Source organism: Drosophila willistoni, unplaced genomic scaffold (assembly GCF_018902025.1).
Source record: "Drosophila willistoni isolate 14030-0811.24 unplaced genomic scaffold, UCI_dwil_1.1 Seg616, whole genome shotgun sequence".
NCBI lineage: Eukaryota > Metazoa > Arthropoda > Insecta > Diptera > Drosophilidae > Drosophila > Drosophila willistoni.
This window is the reverse complement of record NW_025814536.1, coordinates 28,905-49,277: the sequence shown is the minus strand read 5'-3', so window position 1 is coordinate 49,277 and position 20,373 is coordinate 28,905. Positions and strand designations below refer to the sequence as shown.

The 20,373-nt window shown below is 36.6% G+C and overlaps 1 protein-coding gene and 2 pseudogenes across 1 annotated transcript; 1 reads left to right on the top strand and 2 right to left on the bottom strand.

Moving 5' to 3' along the window:
* Positions 1-1,582: 1,582 nt before the first annotated feature.
* Positions 1,583-2,813, top strand: LOC26528961 (MAP/microtubule affinity-regulating kinase 3). Its single transcript, XM_015176358.3, has 3 exons — positions 1,583-1,697; positions 1,758-1,876; positions 1,946-2,813. The coding sequence occupies exons 1-3, from the start codon at positions 1,603-1,605 to the stop codon at positions 2,002-2,004; spliced, it is 273 nt and encodes a 90-aa protein (XP_015031844.2). The 5' UTR covers positions 1,583-1,602; the 3' UTR covers positions 2,005-2,813.
* Positions 2,814-14,818: 12,005 nt separating this feature from the next.
* Positions 14,819-15,746, bottom strand: LOC124461742 (annotated as a pseudogene).
* A 761-nt stretch (positions 15,747-16,507) lies between these two features.
* On the bottom strand, positions 16,508-19,270 carry LOC124461741 (annotated as a pseudogene).
* Between the last annotated feature and the right edge of the window lie 1,103 nt (positions 19,271-20,373).

The window sequence follows — 20,373 nt, the reverse complement described above, 5'->3', positions numbered from 1 at the left end:
GAAAATATAATACAACTGTACTTTGGCACAAACAACTAACCTAGCATATGACTAGAATTACAATCAGCCACACGCGTTGTGGGAAAAACACTTGTAATTGTAAACTAACCCAAACGATCACAACGGCAGGATGTCAAGTGGCCGACACCGTGCCCAAAATAATAATAATTTTTCAACCCCCGAATACGTGGGTGTGAGTCGTACTAAAATAAGATCTCCTTAAGAACAATTGTTATTTGCTAGAGCCTAAGATTTCCTATATAAACTCCGTACTTTTGTAAATAAAATCAGTTCATATTTTGAATTCAACGAATGAAGATTGGGTTATTTTCCTTCTCTCTGGGAATCCGGATTGCTACGAAGCGGTAATTCGAACTCATATAGTCAAACAGTCGACAATTTAAATTTTATCAGGATAATTTGCAAATAATTATGGATTATGAAGAACCATCAATGGTACTAGTAGTTGACATCAACGGAGTGAGTTTTTCTGACCATGTTCAAGTGGATGAAGATGTTGCTGTCTCAGGATCATTAACCAATGGTGAAATTTTGCAACGATCAAGATGAAGATAAAGATGATACATCAAAACATTTGAAAGAGATGTCGGTTAAGATAGCAAGAGCCTTATTCAATAACTTATAAAAACTTTTGTCAACAAAACGTAACTGAGAAAACACCATATCAGGCACTTTTTCTATAAAAATTTTTATAATTCTGAGCAACTGCTCAGAAAAAACTTCTTCAAAGCAAATCCGTTCATAATTAATGAATATGTTAAACATTAGCATTTAATTTTCTCCTAAAAATTTTAAACCACTTATTACACTAAACGTTAAGTCGTAATATTCTAAGAGTCCCTAGAATTTCCAATTAAAGAGAGTCGAATGTACTTATAGACAGATTTTTATTTTCATACCTTTGCTAATGCCATGTTATATAAGTTTTTCATCAAATTTAATTATTGTCCAAGTCTGGATAGATTTTAAATATAGTTAACAACAAAAAATACTATAATATAGAAATATTTGTCTTTTTCATTAAGTTTTTAGTCCCAAGTCAACTACAATCCTATTTTTTTGAACACAGCTGTAAATATTGGTAACTCTATTCCGATAAATACTTTTCATAGTTAAAATTTTTTGTCTTTAGCAGTCTAGAATTTTTAAAACTTTTTTCTTCTTAAAAATCTGTAAATTCATCATTAGTTGAGTTTTTAACTGAATCTTAGAGCTTTAGAATTTTATTCATTTGCTATTTAATACTTTAGTTGAAAACAATTTTTTAAAAAGGAATACGAAAGTAATTTTGATATGTACATTAAAGGGAATAATGTTTTTCCATACTTAAAATTCTGAATAAGAATTGTTTGTTGGCAATTTTAAGTTTTTGTGTACTAACAAATCATTCATTATTCATGGCAACAATTATCGACCGGACAAGGGTTTTTTTTTTTTAGGCGTGAAGATTATTTTGTTAGTTTTTTTTTTTTTAGTAAAAAGGAATAAATAGTTAATGCTTTGGTTTCATTTAGTTGACTTTTTGCAGTGCGTTCTCTCTTATGTTTTTCAAAACCACGTGTATTGCGTTTCACATGGTCCATGAAGACAACATCACCATTGATGCCGGATCAAATAATGCAAAAGATACGTGAAGTCCTTGATCAGAACAATTGTGACTATGAGCAGCGTGAAAGGTAAGTATATGAGGGACAAAAGTAAATGAAAGAATATACGAAATATCCTCTTTTATGTAGATTTGTACTTTGGTGCGTTCATGGTGACCCGAATACAGACTCACTTGTGCAATGGGAAATAGAAGTCTGTAAATTGCCACGACTTTCTTTGAATGGAGTGCGCTTTAAGCGAATCTCCGGTAAGTGAGAGGCAGAGGGATTTTAAAAGAGAAAGAGAACATTTAATGATGAATCCATTTTGTTTTTAGGCACCAGCATTGGCTTCAAAAACATTGCGTCCCGCATTGCTTTTGACCTACGGCTGTGACTTAACCAAACAAACAACGAGGGAAGCACCGATGCCGCCACTGACACTGTCGCTGATACCACTCAAGCTGATACCATATCTACTGCCGACTTACAAATGGCCAGAAGCAGCTCAAAGCTGTCTGAGCTATCACTATTATGCCGCTCATTAACCAGTCAGCAGGGATCTCAAAGGCGTAAGAAGAGCAGATTGTCAACCGGTGTCAATGATGATTAAAAGAAATCACGATCGTTATTATCAGCTTTTCATATGTACTCGCTATTCAGCTCCAAGGAGAATGTGAAGTCACGCGAGGTGCTGCCATGCGATCCGGCTTCCCCACAAACTGTTGATATGCAGCAACAATTGCCGGCCAGTAAACCATCAGCAAGAGAGCTACCACCACCACCACCACCTCTCTATGTTGATCTAAATCCGAAAAATGCCATTTTGCAGGAGGAAGGCGACGGCGCTGGTCCACCCATCCAACATAAGGCAATGAGCACGGCAAAAAAGGATAAAAGTGGCAGCGACAGTGATGGAGGCGGTGGCAACCGATTAAAAAGAAACATCAAACATACCGGTAGCCTAATTGTGCGTAAATTTTGAGCCTCACGACATGGAGGAGGAGATGCAGGCAAAAAGGATGCTAGATCTACCAGTACAAACGAGTCGGCCGGCCCCAGTGGCAATGCCATGGATAACGATAACGAGAAACCAAACACCACACAGAATACAACAACACCAATGCTACGCACCACAACTCTCTAATTATAATGGAACATGGACATAGCATTGCAAAAAAACAGAAAGCAAAAATTTAATAATTATATATATGTATATAATAATTATAGGGATCGTAGAATGGGGGGAGATTGGGGTTGGGTTGGTTTGGTGCGTACCGGGAACCGATTAGTTGGTGGGGAGGGGTGGTTGCTCATATGTATGTATATGTATGTACATGGATAACGCGCCTGGATGCCCAAAAGCACAGACAACTGACAGACAGAATCTCAAGTAAAAGAAAATTTTGCTTAATTGCTAGCATCTCTAAAAACGTTGAAAATACACACACATCTACACCCACATACATACATACGAACATATACATATATATATATATAAATAGATTGATCGCTCGGATCGATCAATCAGATGAACTTCTCTATCTACCAATATGTTCACGCATGCACAAACAACAACAAAAATGGCACCCACAACACTCTTCAACCAAAACGCACAGACAGACAAACAAACAAACATACATACAGACAAACATACATTATACATATTTTGATAGGAACATAGACATAATCCCTACTATATATACTGCCCTAAAAGATCGAACCCCAGGTTTGTTCATTCAGTCAGTATATTGACAGAGATGATTTTGGAATGCAAGAAAAAAATAAACCCTTTAAACACACAAAATTCAAATTCATTTAATAATAACGATAATAAGAAATAATAATTATAATAATAATAATAAATATTGTAGCGTGCGCTAGTTTAAACTTTCAAATTTTTAAACTTAACGTCTTTACGCGCCACTTTGCCAATAGCGATCAATCAATAAATAAAAATATTGGTATCGCTCGATCGATAAACGCATAATAGGGGGATAGCGATAAATGATCTATCGTTTTTCTTGAGGTGGCAACGCTCTTCATTTTTTGCTAGGCTTCATTTTCATTTTTAATTTTGAGGAGAAAAGTGTGTAAAAAGAAAAAAACTGTAGTCCAAATCTTTGGTTATAAATCATAGCAGGTATGTAGGTTAACTAAAATTTTTGCCTCGCCGCCATCTGCATCTTACTCTATATCCTAGATTGGAAACCTTACTTTTTCTGGCCAATATTCGTGATAGCTTTCGTTTGGGAAGATTATTTTCTGGAAAACCGGCGAGTTTTCAAATACCCATTTCTGGTGCCGGAGCACGTGCATCCGAAGTTTCGGTTGTCGTTGCCTTCTGGAATTGGCATTCGGACTTTGAAAAGACACCGCCAACTAAACACCGGCAGTGCCACAACGTTTGTAAGTTAAGGCTTACGGTGCGGCCAAAGTGTCTCTTTTCCCGAAAGGTGTCCTAACCTTCGGTTAACCGGATTTTTGTATGGCAAGGTTTTAAAGGCAGTGGCCTACCTAACCTTCTGACGTTGCTGACCCAGACAAAGTTTGTCTTTAGCCAACCTCGAAAGCTCCTACAAATTTTTTTTGAAATTAACCTCGTTTTGAACGGAATTTTTAGGTCCCGATATCTTCATTTCTGATCTTATTTTTAAATTTTAATTCCTAATCAAGTTAAACAAAAAAAAAAAAAAAAGAAAGAGAATGTAAATAAGTCCAATATTGAATAAATTAAAAGTCTCGTTAAGGTTATATTAAATAATTCAAGTCGCGAGTAACGTAAAACAGAGTAAATGTAAAAGCCAAGTGAGTGAACGGAGTTTAATGGTGGTCATAAAGCGCGAAGGAGAAATCATCATATAAACACCCTCCCACAGTGCATCGATGGAAGGCCTTTCAGCGAATAAACTATGGGGTAAGTGCCTAGTGTATTAAGTAGTATCCATTCGGCGACCTTCAACCAAGTTTTTGCGAACTATGGAGGATGGTAGTCAATTGATACTCTGACTTGATGATGTAATTTCTGTTTCAGCGTTTTGCGATCAACCAGATAGTTAAAATAAAAAAAAATAAAATTGATTTCCGTAAATAATGTTTGACTTGAAGAGCAATCAAAAGCAATGAGTGAATTTGTGCGACTTGAAAATTTAAAATAACTTTAAAGAATTTAAAAACAAAAAAAAAAAAGATAAAAGAAAACTTGAAAAAAGATGAATAATTACAAAAAAAAAAAATGTTAACTGAATTCCTTTAATATTCCTTCTATTTTTTTTTTTATTCTATAATCTTCTACAATAATTAATAATGTATAACTAGTAAGCTCTCTTTTATACTGCTAGTTTTAGTCCCTCTTATTCAATAGTTTAATTAACTTTGAGTTCCATTGTTTTGCAAGTCTGCAAGTTCAGAATCTCAAAATGTTGAGTCATACTAGATCAGTTGTTTAAATTAGTCTGTAAATATTTCTTTAAAATTTATTGTGTACAACAAGAAATGCTTCGATCTGAAATTATAATGAATTTGAATATGATTGCTTAAGCTTTATAATTAATTTTCCTAGTGACATGGGTACATGAGTTGATATCTATCAGTTTTTTTTGGGAATCTTTACAAATGCCAATAAAGATTCATGGTTGGGAGGGTATAGAGCTGATAAGGTCCATCTACATCTTGACCTCAGTAACCGCTAGCTTGTGAACAAAAGAATACACCTTCATTTCTTTCGCCTTTTTTATTAACATGAATTCACTGCTGTTTTCGTAAGTATTTTCTGACAGTCCTTCTATTTTCATTTAAAGTTAGTTTCAGTAGAGATCCTAATAAAAATTAAATTTTATAATTAAAGGTAGAGATTCAGCAAACAACCCCCCCACCCCGCAAGAGCTACGGAACCAGAGGATCTCGATCTGCTGCAATTCACCTACCGCCTTCTTTTTGGTTATCGATAGCTTTATCATCGCTGTGATAGGAGAACCGATTTTATAAAATTCATGGCGCGCAACGAGAAACCGAATAGGAAGGTTACATAAAATTTTTGGCGCCCAACACGTGGGGCAGGATAAAAGCATACTCAACTCCTTGACAATATTAGATATAGACAAGAAGTTATTTAAGTTACAGCATGTGGTTATTTTGACAGCAGACCACCTTAGAAGTATGTAGTTCTACCCTAAGTGATATAAAGTGTTGAGTTCAAGTATATCAGGAAAGTCTTAAGATCAAAACATGAGGTTTCAAATTTTTCGTCGATTTTGTTAGACTATATTATGGTTTAACTTACGCGGATAAATGAACCTGCACGGTTTAAGTCTGCTTGGCGAAGCCGATGGTTCTGTTAGGAATATTCAGCCGCAAAGTTAAAAGCAAGAATGAATGTAAACAAGAATTTCAATTCTCTGTATCACAAATTGCTCGTTTAGTTAAGGTCCTCGATAATTTAGCACTCGTTTAGTAAAGTCGTTCAAACTTTTCTTAGCAATTTAGATTATTGTATATTGGATGTTTCGATATTAGTACTGATTGGATTTAAGATCATGTTACGACAGCTGAACGTCTAAAGAAATCGAAGAGAACACGAACATATTGTTTTATAGTAAGACTTGGATGATTTAATAATCTGGTGTCTGGATCTTGGTAATACAGATAGTATAGCCTTGCCGATCAGAATATTCAAAAGGCCAGAGCCTGACTAAAAGAAACAATTTTGTAGATGCAATAGCCCAAAAACAAAAATAATAAAGTTACCAATATTCTTTAGGTTCATTTAGCTAGTTACGATTTCAAATCATGTACCCAGTCATGTCACGCTTAGGAAGATAATTTAAAAGAAAAGAATGACTCTAGTTCAACATAGTCCCCCAAATACGGACACTCCAGCAGGAGACATATGCAAAATTTGTTCCTTGGTTTTGGACAACACGCAAACATGTTTCTGTACTCCCTGTAAACACATTTTTCATAAATCCTGTTTGGAAGCTCTCCTAGAAAAGGAAAAGCATTGCCCAATTTGTGAGAGTGAGATAAATGTGTCTAGTATAAAGCTCGTAGTAGGCAACTGTTCACCAAAAGCGAAGGGAAAACATTTGTCATTGGCACCCAGCACTTCTCGAGCATGGACTCGTAATTTTACAAAACAGCTAAGTCAAGTCCCAAGAGACAGAGCAGAACAGCTCAACGAACCAGCTATATCAGTTAGCGAAGCACCAGCATCATGCTTAGATGCCAGTCACAGTAGTAATCAACCAGAACCGCAACTACCTAGAACCATGCCTAATCAGCGAAGAGCAAGACCAAATCGTGGTAATAATACTCGTCCTAATCGAGAGATCGATTATACGGTCATACAAAATATTATAGAACAAACAGTTTCTCGTGTAGTATCGTCGTTACCTATGAATTTAGGCCAGCGAGAAGTCCCATTAGACACGGTCCAAACCCGATCTCTGATAAGTTCGCCCTGCCCTACAACGGTTCAAAATGCAAAAATTGCAAATGTAATGCAGAAATGGAATTTACGTTTTGACGGATCTACGGAAGGTCTAGGAGTAGAAGAATTTATTTATAGAGTAAAAGCCCTAACGGAGGAAACTCTTGATAGTGATTTTATTGGGGTGTGTAAACATATTCAAATATTATTTGGAGGAAAAGCCCGCGAGTGGTATTGGAGATATCATAAGCAAGTCCCTCGAATAGTATGGAGCGAGTTTTGTTCAGCTATTCGTCAGCAATATAAAGACTATCGATCAGATTTTATGAGCAAAGAAATGATTCGTGCTAGAAAGCAAAAAGCTGGAGAATCTTTTGTTTGTTTTTACGATGAGGTAGCTTCTTTGATTGACAAGTTCGGTATAAAGTTTGAGGAAGAGGAGCTCATGGAAATTTTACAAAATAACCTGTTGCCAGAGATACGACAAAAGTTACTATATCAATCCATCACATCAATAGGTCACCTTCGTAGATTAGTACAGATGCAAGAAAATCTAACACAAGAGCTCAGCCCTCAAGTAAAAGTAATTTCTAACACCAAAGCGAATGGACGCAGACAAATTTTTGAAATTCAAGAAGGGGAAACCGAAGATAATAAAATAGCTTCAGACCCAGACGAGGAATATGAAGTTGCCGCTGTGCAGGGGAAGTTCGTTTGTTGGAATTGTCGCGAAGCCGGTCACACCTGGCAAAACTGTCTAGAGGAACGCACAATTTTTTGTTACGGTTGCGGCACGGCCAATGTTTACAAGCCTCAAACGTTCAACAAAGTATCAACATTGTGAATCACAAAGTAAACGTACGAAAGTCTCAAAAACTCCCACTAAGATTTTTGTCATATCCTGAGCGTTTACAACATTACCTTACTGTTAAAGACAGAATTTTCAGATCTGACCAACCCTTGTCTAAACGCACGTTAAGACTAAGGAAATATTATGATCACGCAAGACAAACCAAGAAACTTTTTGTTGCAACAATTTTTAGAAACGACAACGATAATAGGAGCTATGCAGAAGTCTCATTTCTTACGTTCACAGAATTAGGTTTATTGGATACCGGTGCCAGCATTAGTTGTATAGGCTCGGATTTAGCACAAACAGATTTTTCACATTTTCCCCAATTTGTAAAAACTAAAGGTCAAGTGCGCACAGCGGACGGAAACGGCCAAAATGTGATTGGTATGTTAGAAGTAATAGTACGGTACGGTAGATTGGAAAGAATGTTGAAATTATTTCTAATTCCTACGTTGAAGAAAAGATTAATATTAGGTCATGATTTTTGGAGAATTTTCGAACTTGCCCCGTCTATAATTAGTTCGATCGAGATTGGTTCTGAAAAAAAGTTAGAGACTGACCCTAGTTCTTATTCTCTTACGTATTCCCAAATTAGACAGCTTGAAGCCGTCAAGCAAATGTTTCCCAATGCAAGTCATCATCTCGGACGTACGTCTTTAATAAAACATCATATCGAGATTGGCGAAGCCAAACCGGTAAAACAACGTTTTTACGCTATTAGTCCCGCGGTTGAAAAATTAGTATACACAGAAATTGATCGTATGATTCAACTAGGAGTTATCGAACCAGCTGTTAGCGCCTGGAGCTCTCCTATTCGACCAGTCATAAAGCCCAATAAAGTGCGACTGTGCTTAGACGCTCCCAAGTTAAATGCAGTCACAATTAAGGATGCTTATCCTTTGCCCAGCATTGACAGTATTTTTTCAAGGCAAATATTATTTCCAAAATCGATTTAAAGGATGCCTATTGGCAAATAGAATTAACGGAAGCATCCAAACCTCTTACTGCATTTACAGTACCAGGAAGACCGTTATATCAATTCACAGTTATGCCTTTCGGCCTTTGTAATGCCACATCTACTATGAGTCGTCTAATGGATGAAGTAGTCCCTGCTGACCTTCGCCATTGTGTATTTTGCTATTTAGATGATCTGTGTATAATTTCAGAGGATTTCTCATCTCATCTTTCGGTGTTAGCAAGAATTGCGGAGCAATTTCGGAAAGCTAATCTGTCCATTAACATAGAGAAAAGTCAGTTTTGTGTCGCAAGCATTAGTTATTTAGGATATGTAATAGACAGTAAAGGTATCTGCACCGATCCGTCAAAGATTGAATGTATTAAAAATTGGCCACCACCTAGGAATTTGAAACAAACTAGAGGATTTCTTGGAGTTTGCGGTTGGTATCGCCGTTTTATACCGAATTTTGCCGATCTCACTTATCCCATAACGGAACTGTTGTCAACAAAAAGAAATTTTGTTTGGACTTCGGAAGCTCAAGCTTCTATGAATAAGTTGAAGGATCTATTAACTTCTGCCCCTATTCTACAAAACCCGGACTTTAATAAGAAATTTTTCTTACATTGTGATGCCAGCGATTATGGTATTGGCGCTGTACTTGTCCAATTATCAGACGCAGAGGAAGAGAAGCCTATTGCTTTCATGTCTAAAAAGTTAAGTCGTGCTCAACGCAATTATAGTGTTACAGAACGCGAATGTTTAGCCGTTATACTGGCTATAGAAAAATTTAGGTGTTATTTGGAATTGCAAGAATTTGAAGTAGTTACTGATCACTCTAGTTTATTGTGGCTAATGCGTCAACAAAATGTTTCTGGGAGATTAGCTCGATGGATTTTTCGCTTACAACAATTTAAGTTTAATATGTCGCATAGAAAAGGAAAAGAACACTTGATTCCTGACGCGTTATCAAGATTGCCCAACCTTTCGATAGAGGCGATAGAAATGGGTCCGATTATAGATCTGGACTCTGAAGCATTTTTGGACGATAGTTATATGTATCTGAAGAAGAAAATCACTGAAAATCCAGACAAATTCCCAGATATCAAAATTGTAAATAAACATTTGTATATTCGAACCGAACATGCCAATGGAGATTCTTATCAAGAGAAGCTTTCTTGGAAACTATGGGTGCCGGATAAACTCAGAGTTGATGTTCTAAAACAAGCTCACGATAGCCACACCTCTTCACATTCAGGTATGCAGAAAACTGTTGACAAGATACGTAGAACTCTTTTTTGGCCTGGTATGGTAAAGGATGTGCGGGACCATATTCGTCAATGTGACAGGAGTCCAAAGCACCAAATTATACGCTCAGACCACCTATGTGACAGCATATTCCAACTTGTAGACCTTTTCAACGTCTGTATATCGATTTACTTGGTCCTTACCCTCGTAGCAAAAATGGATTTGTCGGTTTATTAATTGTTCTTGACCATTTCAGTAAATATCATTGGTTACAACCTCTGAAAAAGTTTCGCACGGAGGATATACAAGAATTTTTGTTAAAACAGATATTTCATTGTTTTGGAGTACCGGAAATCATCGTTAGTGATAATGGTGTTCAATTTAAGGCAAATTCGTTCAATTCTTTTCTTACTGAACTAGGCATAAAACATCAGTATACCGCTTTATATTCTCCGCAAAGCAACGCAGCTGAGCGTGTTAATCGTTCTCTGTTAGCTGCGATCCGTTCGTATTTAAAAAATCAGGATCAAACGCTTTGGGATCAACATTTAACGAGTATATCTTGCGCATTGCGATCCTCGTTGCATCAATCTTTAGGTTGCTCACCCTTTAAAGCTTTGTTCGGACTGGACATGGTTACTCATGGATCAGATTATAAACTTTTAAACGAATTAAAGTTGTTACAAGAGCCCATAACACCGCTCAATCAGACTGACCAGTTAAACCTTTTGCGACAGGATATAATAGAAAACATTAAGAAAGCATATGATCGAAATGTAGCACAGTATAATCTTCGCAGTAAGTCTGTCTCTTTTAAAGAAGGCCAAGAAGTTTTTCGCAGAAATTTCGCGTTAAGCAAATTCTCTCAAAACTTCAATGCTAAATTAGCCCCTAAATTCATAAAATGTCGAATCAAAAAGAAGCTCGGAAACTGCTTTTATTTGTTAGAAAATATGCGAGGTAGAGAAGTAGGAACATTTCACGCCAAGGATATACGGAACTAATTCCCACTAATATGCTGCCTAACGTTGCATATTATCGGGTTGTGTAGCGTGCGCTAGTTTAAACTTTCAAATTTTTAAACTTAACGTCTTTACGCGCCACTTTGCCAATAGCGATCAATCAATAAATAAAAATATTGGTATCGCTCGATCGATAAACGCATAATAGGGGGATAGCGATAAATGATCTATCGTTTTTCTTGAGGTGGCAACGCGCTTCATTTTTTTGCTAGGCTTCATTTTCATTTTTAATTTTGAGGAGAAAAGTGTGTAAAAAGAAAAAAACTGTAGTCCAAATCTTTGGTTATAAATCATAGCAAGTATGTAGGTTAACTAAAATTTTTGCCTCGCCGCCATCTGCATCTTACTCTATATCCTAGATTGGAAACCTTACTTTTTCTGGCCAATATTCGTGATAGCTTTCGTTTGGGAAGATTATTTTCTGGAAAACCGGCGAGTTTTCAAATACCCATTTCTGGTGCCGGAGCACGTGCATCCGAAGTTTCGGTTGTCGTTGCCTTCTGGAATTGGCATTCGGACTTTGAAAAGACACCGCCAACTAAACACCGGCAGTGCCACAACGTTTCTAAGTTAAGGCTTACGGTGCGGCCAAAGTGTCTCTTTTCCCGAAAGGTGTCCTAACCTTCGGTGAACCGGATTTTTGTATGGCAAGGTTTTAAAGGCAGTGGCCTACCTAACCTTCTGACGTTGCTGACCCAGACAAAGTTTGTCTTTAGCCAAATTCTGGATACTGCTTGCTGTTGCCCTATTTAGCGCATTCCGTGTGACCACCTCGAAAGCTCCTACAAATTTTTTTTGAAATTAACCTCGTTTTGAACGGAATCTTTAGGTCCCGATATCTTCATTTCTGATCTTATTTTTAAATTTTAATTCTTAATCAAGTTAAACAAAAAAAAAAAAAAAAAGAAAGAGAATGTAAATAAGTCCAATATTGAATCAATTAAAAGTCTCGTTAAGGTTATATTAAATAATTCAAGTCGCGAGTAACGTAAAACAGAGTAAATGTAAAAGCCAAGTGAGTGAACGGAGTTTAATGGTGGCCATAAAGCGCGAAGGAGAAATCATCATATAAACACCCTCCCACAGTGCATCGATGGAAGGCCTTTCAGCGAATAAACTATGGGGTAAGTGCCTAGTGTATTAAGTAGTATCCATTCGGCGACCTTCAACCAAGTTTTTGCGAACTATGGAGGATGGTAGTCAATTGATACTCTGACTTGATGATGTAATTTCTGTTTCAGCGTTTTGCGATCAACCAGATAGTTAAATTAAAAAAAAAAAAAATTGATTTCCGTAAATAATGTTTGACTTGAAGAGCAATCAAAAGCAATGAGTGAATTTGTGCGACTTGAAAATTTAAAATAACTTTAAAGAATTTAAAAACAAAAAAAAAAAAAGATAAAAGAAAACTTGAAAAAAGATGAATAATTACAAAAAAAAAAAAAATGTTAACTGAATTCCTTTAATATTCCTTCTATATTTTTTTTATTCTATAATCTTCTACAATAATTAATAATGTATAACTAGTAAGCTCTCTTTTATACTGCTAGTTTTAGTCCCTCTTATTCAATAGTTTAATTAACTTTGAGTTCCATTGTTTTGCAAGTCTGCAAGTTCAGAATCTCAAAATGTTGAGTCATACTAGATCAGTTGCTTAAAATTAGTCTGTAAATATTTCTTTAAAATTTATTGTGTACAACAAGAAATGCTTCGATCTGAAATTATAATGAATTTGAATATGATTGCTTAAGCTTTATAATTAATTTTCCTAGTGACATGGGTACATGAGTTGATATCTATCAGTTTTTTTTGGGAATCTTTACAAATGCCAATAAAGATTCATGGTTGGGAGGGTATAGAGCTGATAAGGTCCATCTACATCTTGACCTCAGTAACCGCTAGCTTGTGAACAAAAGAATACACCTTCATTTCTTTCGCCTTTTTTATTAACATGAATTCACTGCTGTTTTCGTAAGTATTTTCTGACAGTCCTTCTATTTTCATTTAAAGTTAGTTTCAGTAGAGATCCTAATAAAAATTAAATTTTATAATTAAAGGTAGAGAGTCAGCAAACAACCCCCCCACCCCGCAAGAGCTACGGAACCAGAGGATCTCGATCTGCTGCAATTCACCTACCGCCTTCTTTTTGGTTATCGATAGCTTTATCGTCGCTGTGATAGGAGAACCGATTTTATAAAATTCATGGCGCGCAACGAGAAACCGAATAGGAAGGTTACAATATATAACGGAAACAAATCAATGCTCTATAAACTGCATTTATCCAGTGAAATTGTTTTTTTTTTTCTGTTGTTTCCTTTTGTTTTTTGAGCTTGTTTTGTAAATGAAACAAGATAATCAAAAAAAAAAACCCCAAGCTTATCATTGATTCAATTTTTGAAGGATGATGATAAATATAATAATATGTAACAAGAAAACATGCGCATTTAGAAGCATACACGGATTGGATGGAGAAGAGGCAGATACAATGTGAGCTTCAGTATAGGAGCTTCAATATATTTGGAATCAACTCTCAATTGTCAGACAAATCAGAGAGAAAGAAACCCAAAAACAAACACCAAACAATTCTAGTAATATGCCAAACCAAAATGTATCGTTTTGTAATTTGTACACAAAACTCTGTGTTTTGTATCAGTTGTTCCCAGACCTACATATATACATATAGATGGAGTCGTCGCTATGCATGAATAGTTATTATATATCAATAGAAAAGCAAAAACCCAACAAAATCTTGGATCAGTTGTTGCATGAAAAATCCATTTCGATTCTCTCCCACAAAAACACAAACAAATTACACACTGATCTCAATTTAAGAACTAAAAGACGATCATTCATCCTAGCTGATTCAACAGGTTTGTGGTTGTTAAAAAAAAAACAAGAAAAAAAACAAAATCAGTCTTTAAATACCTATATTGTATATCTACATATAATGATAATAAACACTTAAAGTTATACATATCATGCAGATTTGAGAATATGTGTGCTATAATTTTTATTGCTATTGCTAATATCGAGAGTTTTCACCATTTTATATTCAATGTTAAACGAACAACTAATGAAACTTTATAAAACAAAACAAACAAATATAAACAAGTTAGTTCTAGCTATGATGGGTACACAGACATGGTACAATTCTATATATATACATATATATATACAGGTACATCGCTCATTACAACAACAACAACACCACACAATAAGAAGTACTATATATATATATATCAATAAACCGATACCCAAATAAACCCAATGACAGTAAAAAAAAAAAACCTATTGTAAGTAGTGTGCGCGATTTTTTTTTTAAATATATTTCTTATTTGCTATCAAAATATATATATTCTTTCGCATGCAAAGTTTAATTTATTTTAGCATAAATGAGTATAATAATAAACTTATTTGTGACATAAAAAATGGATTTTCCACGTTAGATTGTAAACTGATAAATGAGTTTTCAACAGATTGAAGAGAGAGACTAAACGCCAAAGGTTAATTTAAAAAAAATAAACGGAGCATTATTTAAAACACCATTATTATTCATTATAAATTATCTATAAATCAGAAATACGATAAACACACACAAAAAAGTATGGAAAGTTGAAACAAAAAAACATGTTGTAAGAATATCTGATATACATACATAGATGTTTTAATTAATAAATAAAAATGGCATAACTACATAATAAAATTTTGTAATTCGCATTTAGGGAAAACGAGTTTTTCTTTTGTGCTGTGCCAAATAAATGCAATGTGGGAATTAACTCAAAAAAGATCTAAAACTCATCATCAAGATTAACATCTTCTGAAGGAAAATCACCCACTTCGACTGACAATGGTGAGACAAATCCTCCATAGTTGGGACCACATTTGAAATATACTTTGCCGTTAACACTAGAAGAAGAAAGCGATGTTAATATACAAAATGGTTAACTGAATTCGTGTCCATTACCTTCCATTATTCTTGCCCAATGGTTCATCGTACTCAACACCAATAAAGATTCCAGTTTTGCCATCCAGGCTGCCATTGTATCTGATTGTGCCACGACGTCGTGGATTTCCCGGTACTTAGACCTCGCAGCGTGCATTAACCACGCAAAGCTCGGCTCGTCGTTGCAATTCATCCGCATGCTCGCGGCGTTTCTCCTCCATTTGGCGCATCTCCTCCTCATTGAATTTGCCCAGACGATTCTGTTTAAGGTAATAACGCACAGAATGTATGCGCAGAGCTCATACTAATCATTAGTAAGTTCGAATTTCTCCACTGTGTTATTATCAAAGCTTAAGGTAAGGAAACTATCGATCACATGCAGGCGCAATCCATCGCAATTGATGTAGAATCCAAGCTGCGCATCGTCATTATCCAATGTTGCCAGCCGATTCTTTCCTTCATATAATTCCACTCTCCAATTTGTTCTGTGAGTCACAAACAAAAATAAAAACTATGAGAACATCTGTCGTGAAATTTGCAGCGGCAGCGGGAATTGCAAAAGGATATGCATACCTTGAGTTGGGACACTTTCAGGTCCTTGGCAAACTTTATCTCAAAGGCCACCGCATCGTTGTTCGAATTGGACACAATGGCCCTTATAAAATCTGATTTACTAATCAATTCCGACATTTGAGCTTTGTTTAAGTGTGAATGATATTTGTTGATTCACAAACAGATTCACAAACAAGGAGAACTAGATTAAAAAAAATTGTCAGCTGGGTACTTCTTTCTTATTGCAAAAGTAACGGTTTCTTTTAACTTGAAAACTAAAATTGATTTTTAATTTGGTAGTAAAAATAAGAAAAAAGATGCTTGTTTGTTTGTTGTTTAATGTAAAAACATTTCTCAATATTTGTCTAGATTTCGACCTTATTGAAGTTAATCAAAAACTGGGTATTAGCGGGGCTTCAGGTCAATAAATCTTACTAATTTATTTGTAAGATTTTAAATCATAGGCAGCACAAAAGGTGAGCAGGTCGTCTGTATAGCTATTTCAAGAACCACCAAGTTCTACCATCAGCAGACTACGCTAAAGAATCCACAGTTGTAATGGCCATACCATATCTTCAACGCTAAAAGTAGTTGGGAATGCAAACTACATGAAGCGAAAAAAGAACGGCAAAGCTTTCATACCCTTGGGCGCCAGCTTGTGCTGCCTATGATTTAAAATAGTACAAATAAATTAGTAAGATTTATTGACCTGAAGCCCTAAAACCCTGTTTTTGATTTCTCAATATTTTTTACCTAAAAGTCTTTTATTTTTTGATGAAGCATTTGGGTGCATAATTGTAAGGTAAATTATGACGATTTCCATAGAAAAATGTTATATTCTTTTAATAAGCAGAATATTTTTTTCTAATTAGTGCATGTTAGTGCGTTCTACCTTAAAATTACTTTTTTTTTTTTTTTGGTGTTGAAATTGCATTACTACTTTTTACTATCGAGAGCACCGTGTTTGCCTTATTCCACATCTTTAAGGCAATATAATGGCCACATGCCTCATCAAAGTAACCGCCACGTTCGTACAGTCCGGCTGCTTCAGTAATGTGGCCAACAGTTGCCAGGAGCTCAGCACAATCGTAAAGTATCCTGCAGCTCCACGGCATATTGTATCTGTGTGTATTAGAGGGAATATTTTTAATAGTATTCAGAGATATAAATTTAACGACAATAAAACTTACGCCTCGACGAAAGTCTCCTGTTCGTATAGATGTCCTTGCAATACCCATTTTGCAGAAACGCACATGCTCCTCGTACTCTGGGCTCTTTTGCAATAATGTTGGCTTTAACCCTTCATCATTGTTGATTAAGTCTTCTTTGTAGCCCGTTTCGTAGTTATACAAAGCGTCTGCATAGTTTCCCCTAGAGGGTACATCAGGTTCAGTTATAATTATGAATAAAAACCAAGTCAGATTGTCTTACGTGAACTCCAATTGCTGGCCATATTCTCTTGCTATGAAAGGAACTTCTTGTGGTTCATGTTTATAAGCCAATAGCAAAGCTTGACCCTTTTGCAAAAGATCACGACATAACTCTAAAGCGGCTTTTGTGTAGACTCCCTTTAGGAGGTAATCCTTGGCCTGCTCAAATTGGGATAAAAGCATGCAGCAACAGCCACTAAGCATGGCTAGATCCTCCATATAGCGAAGCTCATCCAAAGCATTAACCATGGCGGCATCCCACAGTTGTCTATAGGCACGAATGGCTACAAAAAAAATCAATAAGAATTAAATTTAAGATGTTTTTTATGATCCTACCAATTTCTGGCTCCAAATCGGTGATGGTCTGTTCGTTAAACTCTCTCCAAGCGCTGGACTGATTCATCTGTTCACAAAGTTTATAGGCCTCGTCATATTTCTTTAGTCTTAGGTACAGTTGAAGATTCTCTGACTGACTGTTGCTCGGATTAATTATATGTGTGGTGAGCGATTGTGTGGCATATTGCCCGCCATCAATGTGAAGAGCCATTTCGCCGGCACACAGCAATATGGGTAACTGAGCCGGATTAAGTTTGGACTCGCCAACCTTTCGTGTACCGAGTGACGGGCAAAGACATGAGTTGTCACAATTTTCGCATCAAATCTAATAAATACATTCGGCTGTGTGAGATCCCAGAGACAGCCCAAGCACTGCTTCGACATATCTGGAATGAGCAACGCCTCCTCCATGGCTGGAAGAAATATGTATCCTTGAGCATGATCGTCTATGAAAATGGTTTTGGTTCCTTCAATGTCGGTGAAGAGCTGCCGAATGCCCATGCTATGCCTAAAGATAGTGCAACTATCCCACTTTTCCAATGAAAAAAAGATGAGATGGCCAATCTATAAAGAAAAATGATACATGAATATTTTAAATGATAGAAGAAAAAAATTTTGGACTACCTACATCAGTGGCAAAGATAAGCAGCTCTTGGGTAAGGGCAAAGCAAGTTATCACCGCATCGTTTTAAATGGTGGCTAAGGCACTTGGAAAAGTGGCGAGTAGCTTATCCTTGCAATTCGGATTATCTGTTGCAATTGCCTGAAGGATCAATTGGGGTGCACATAAAGCTGCACAATAATCGGCATTCAAGTGCATGCTGCTTATATTTGAGGGCATGTCTCGTTCACTCAAGGGACGTGGCTCCTCGCCAAGACTTTTACCCAGATCGTAGAACCAAACATGTTTATCGATACCAGCTGCAAGATTATATGGGCCGACAGCTAGAAAGGTGGGTTCTCCTTCCAGGGGCAGGCGAAATGGTATAGATCTCGCCTTATCCGGCGAATATATGTATATGGAGACTTCGGCCAGACTGCTGAGCATCACAATTCGAGGTGCGAAAACAGCAAACATATGTGGTAACTTGGTTACATAAGTATAGACCGTTCCTCCGCTTGTGGTCACTGCGAGGAGTTGTCCATCTGGTGACCAGTCAATCATTTGGACATTTGCATGATCTGGTACCGTAATTATACGTTCTGTTTCTTGAAGATTTGTAATCGAATGAACTTTTATGCTGAGATTTTGGAAATTAATTATTTTAAAAACGTTCTATAATCTTATCATTTACACTACATACTTATCGTCTCCACAGGATGCCACTATATCCAATGATGGGCAATAGGCTAAGCCGGTCAACGTGTCTTTGTGATTCTTCACCTGTCACAGTTCTTGGCCCACATCCTTGGGATGCGTGGAAATTGCCACCACATGTCCATTGGAAAAGCCTAGCAATATGTAACCATCGCCGAACCACTTATGTTTGCTGCAGCAGTGTACCATAACGACTCTGAAAACCAAGCTCAGTGGGATTCTCCGGTTTCGGCAAATAGTACAAGAACAATGTACGTTTTCCTATTATCATGCTAATGGCATTATCATTAGAAATCCGTTCATCACTGGCCATCTCGGCGAAGTATATATCGGTTGGAACATCTCGCAATTGGACAACCCGCACAGTATCTCCATCTTCGTTGTTTAGTGGATTAGTTGGGAATTAGCATACCCGGCATTAGGCGCTGGACCATTTGACCCTGACGATTATACAATACGACGGATCCATCGGTTCCAGTGGTAGCCAGTAAGGCTCCTGCTCCTTTTTGCCAAATAAAGTAAACATCGCCAATTCCATGGGGATCATCATATTTGTAGAGTATCTTCTCGAACGACATTTTTTCCAACTATGGAGTCAGAGAGTTATCCTTGCAATACGTTATTTTTCTCATTCTACATTTTCACTATCTTCCGGGTTTTGTTTACAATTTTTTGCGTTGCTATAGCAGCAACAAGTTGGGGGAGCCAAAATTGAGAGTCCAAATTGAGAGCTTTATTTTATCGATAACATGAATATTATCGTCATGAATTATCGAGTTCAAAATCAGCAACATTGTTACAAAGATTGTAATTTTAATTTAATGTTTTATTCGACGAATACAAACCATTATAATAAATGAAATTCTTTGTTTTATGGCATTTGAGTTTGTGTGCATGCTGTTATGGCCAGCCCTGAGGCTATCGGTAGAGACCTATCGATAGTGACAATAGGGGCAGAAAATAGTGGGCAAGTCGGGGAATAGTGGGGGACCTAGTGTTGGGTAGGTTAGAATTATAAAGGGATTTTTTTTGAATTTGAAAATCGGCCAGCGGTCAAAAGGCTGTTGACCCAGGCTCGGGTCTAAGAAAGGAACCGTAAGATCAGGCGATGAGTCGTCTGATTCTAGAAGGTTAAAAAGGTTAAAAATCAGTTTAACGTGGACAGTGAGGTGCGGTGGTTGATAGAAAAAAAAAAGAACAAGGAGAAAGAAGTGAAGTTTAAATAATTTTACAACAAAGTATAATCGATTGTAAATGTATCTTTGAAAAAAAATTAAAAAAAAGCTTCTTCCATCGAGCCGAGGAGCTCAAGTTTGGCCAAAGGAGCCAAACAGAAAATTTTTGTATTTTTTTTGTGTGAAAAATTTTATGTAATCCTGAGGCGCAGCGAGGCGAGACCGGCCGTAAAAATTGGGTAAGTGTTTGTGTTCCCATGGTAGTTAGGGACTTTTTTTTAAATTTCCGATAATTGACCCAAAATAGGCCGGTTAAATTGAGCTGCGCAGGAGCACCCGCAGCCCCTGTCCACGTTGTAAAAAAATTTTATTTGTACCCGTCCCCCAGACTAAATTCTTGGTCCCGTCGGCCCATTGGGCCCAAAGATAAAATCAAAAGAGGGACGCCGAAATAATTAGATTCCAGGCCAGGTGTTTTTTGTTGATACACCCATCGCCCATCAGAA

Coding starts and splice junctions, on each gene's coding strand:
- LOC26528961 (XM_015176358.3), top strand. CDS start 1,603: ATGAAGACAACATCACCATTGATGCCGGATCAAATAATGCAAAAGATA. Junction 1,698..1,757: donor GACTATGAGCAGCGTGAAAG/GTAAGTATATGA, acceptor TCTTTTATGTAG/ATTTGTACTTTGGTGCGTTC. Junction 1,877..1,945: donor GCGCTTTAAGCGAATCTCCG/GTAAGTGAGAGG, acceptor TTTTGTTTTTAG/GCACCAGCATTGGCTTCAAA.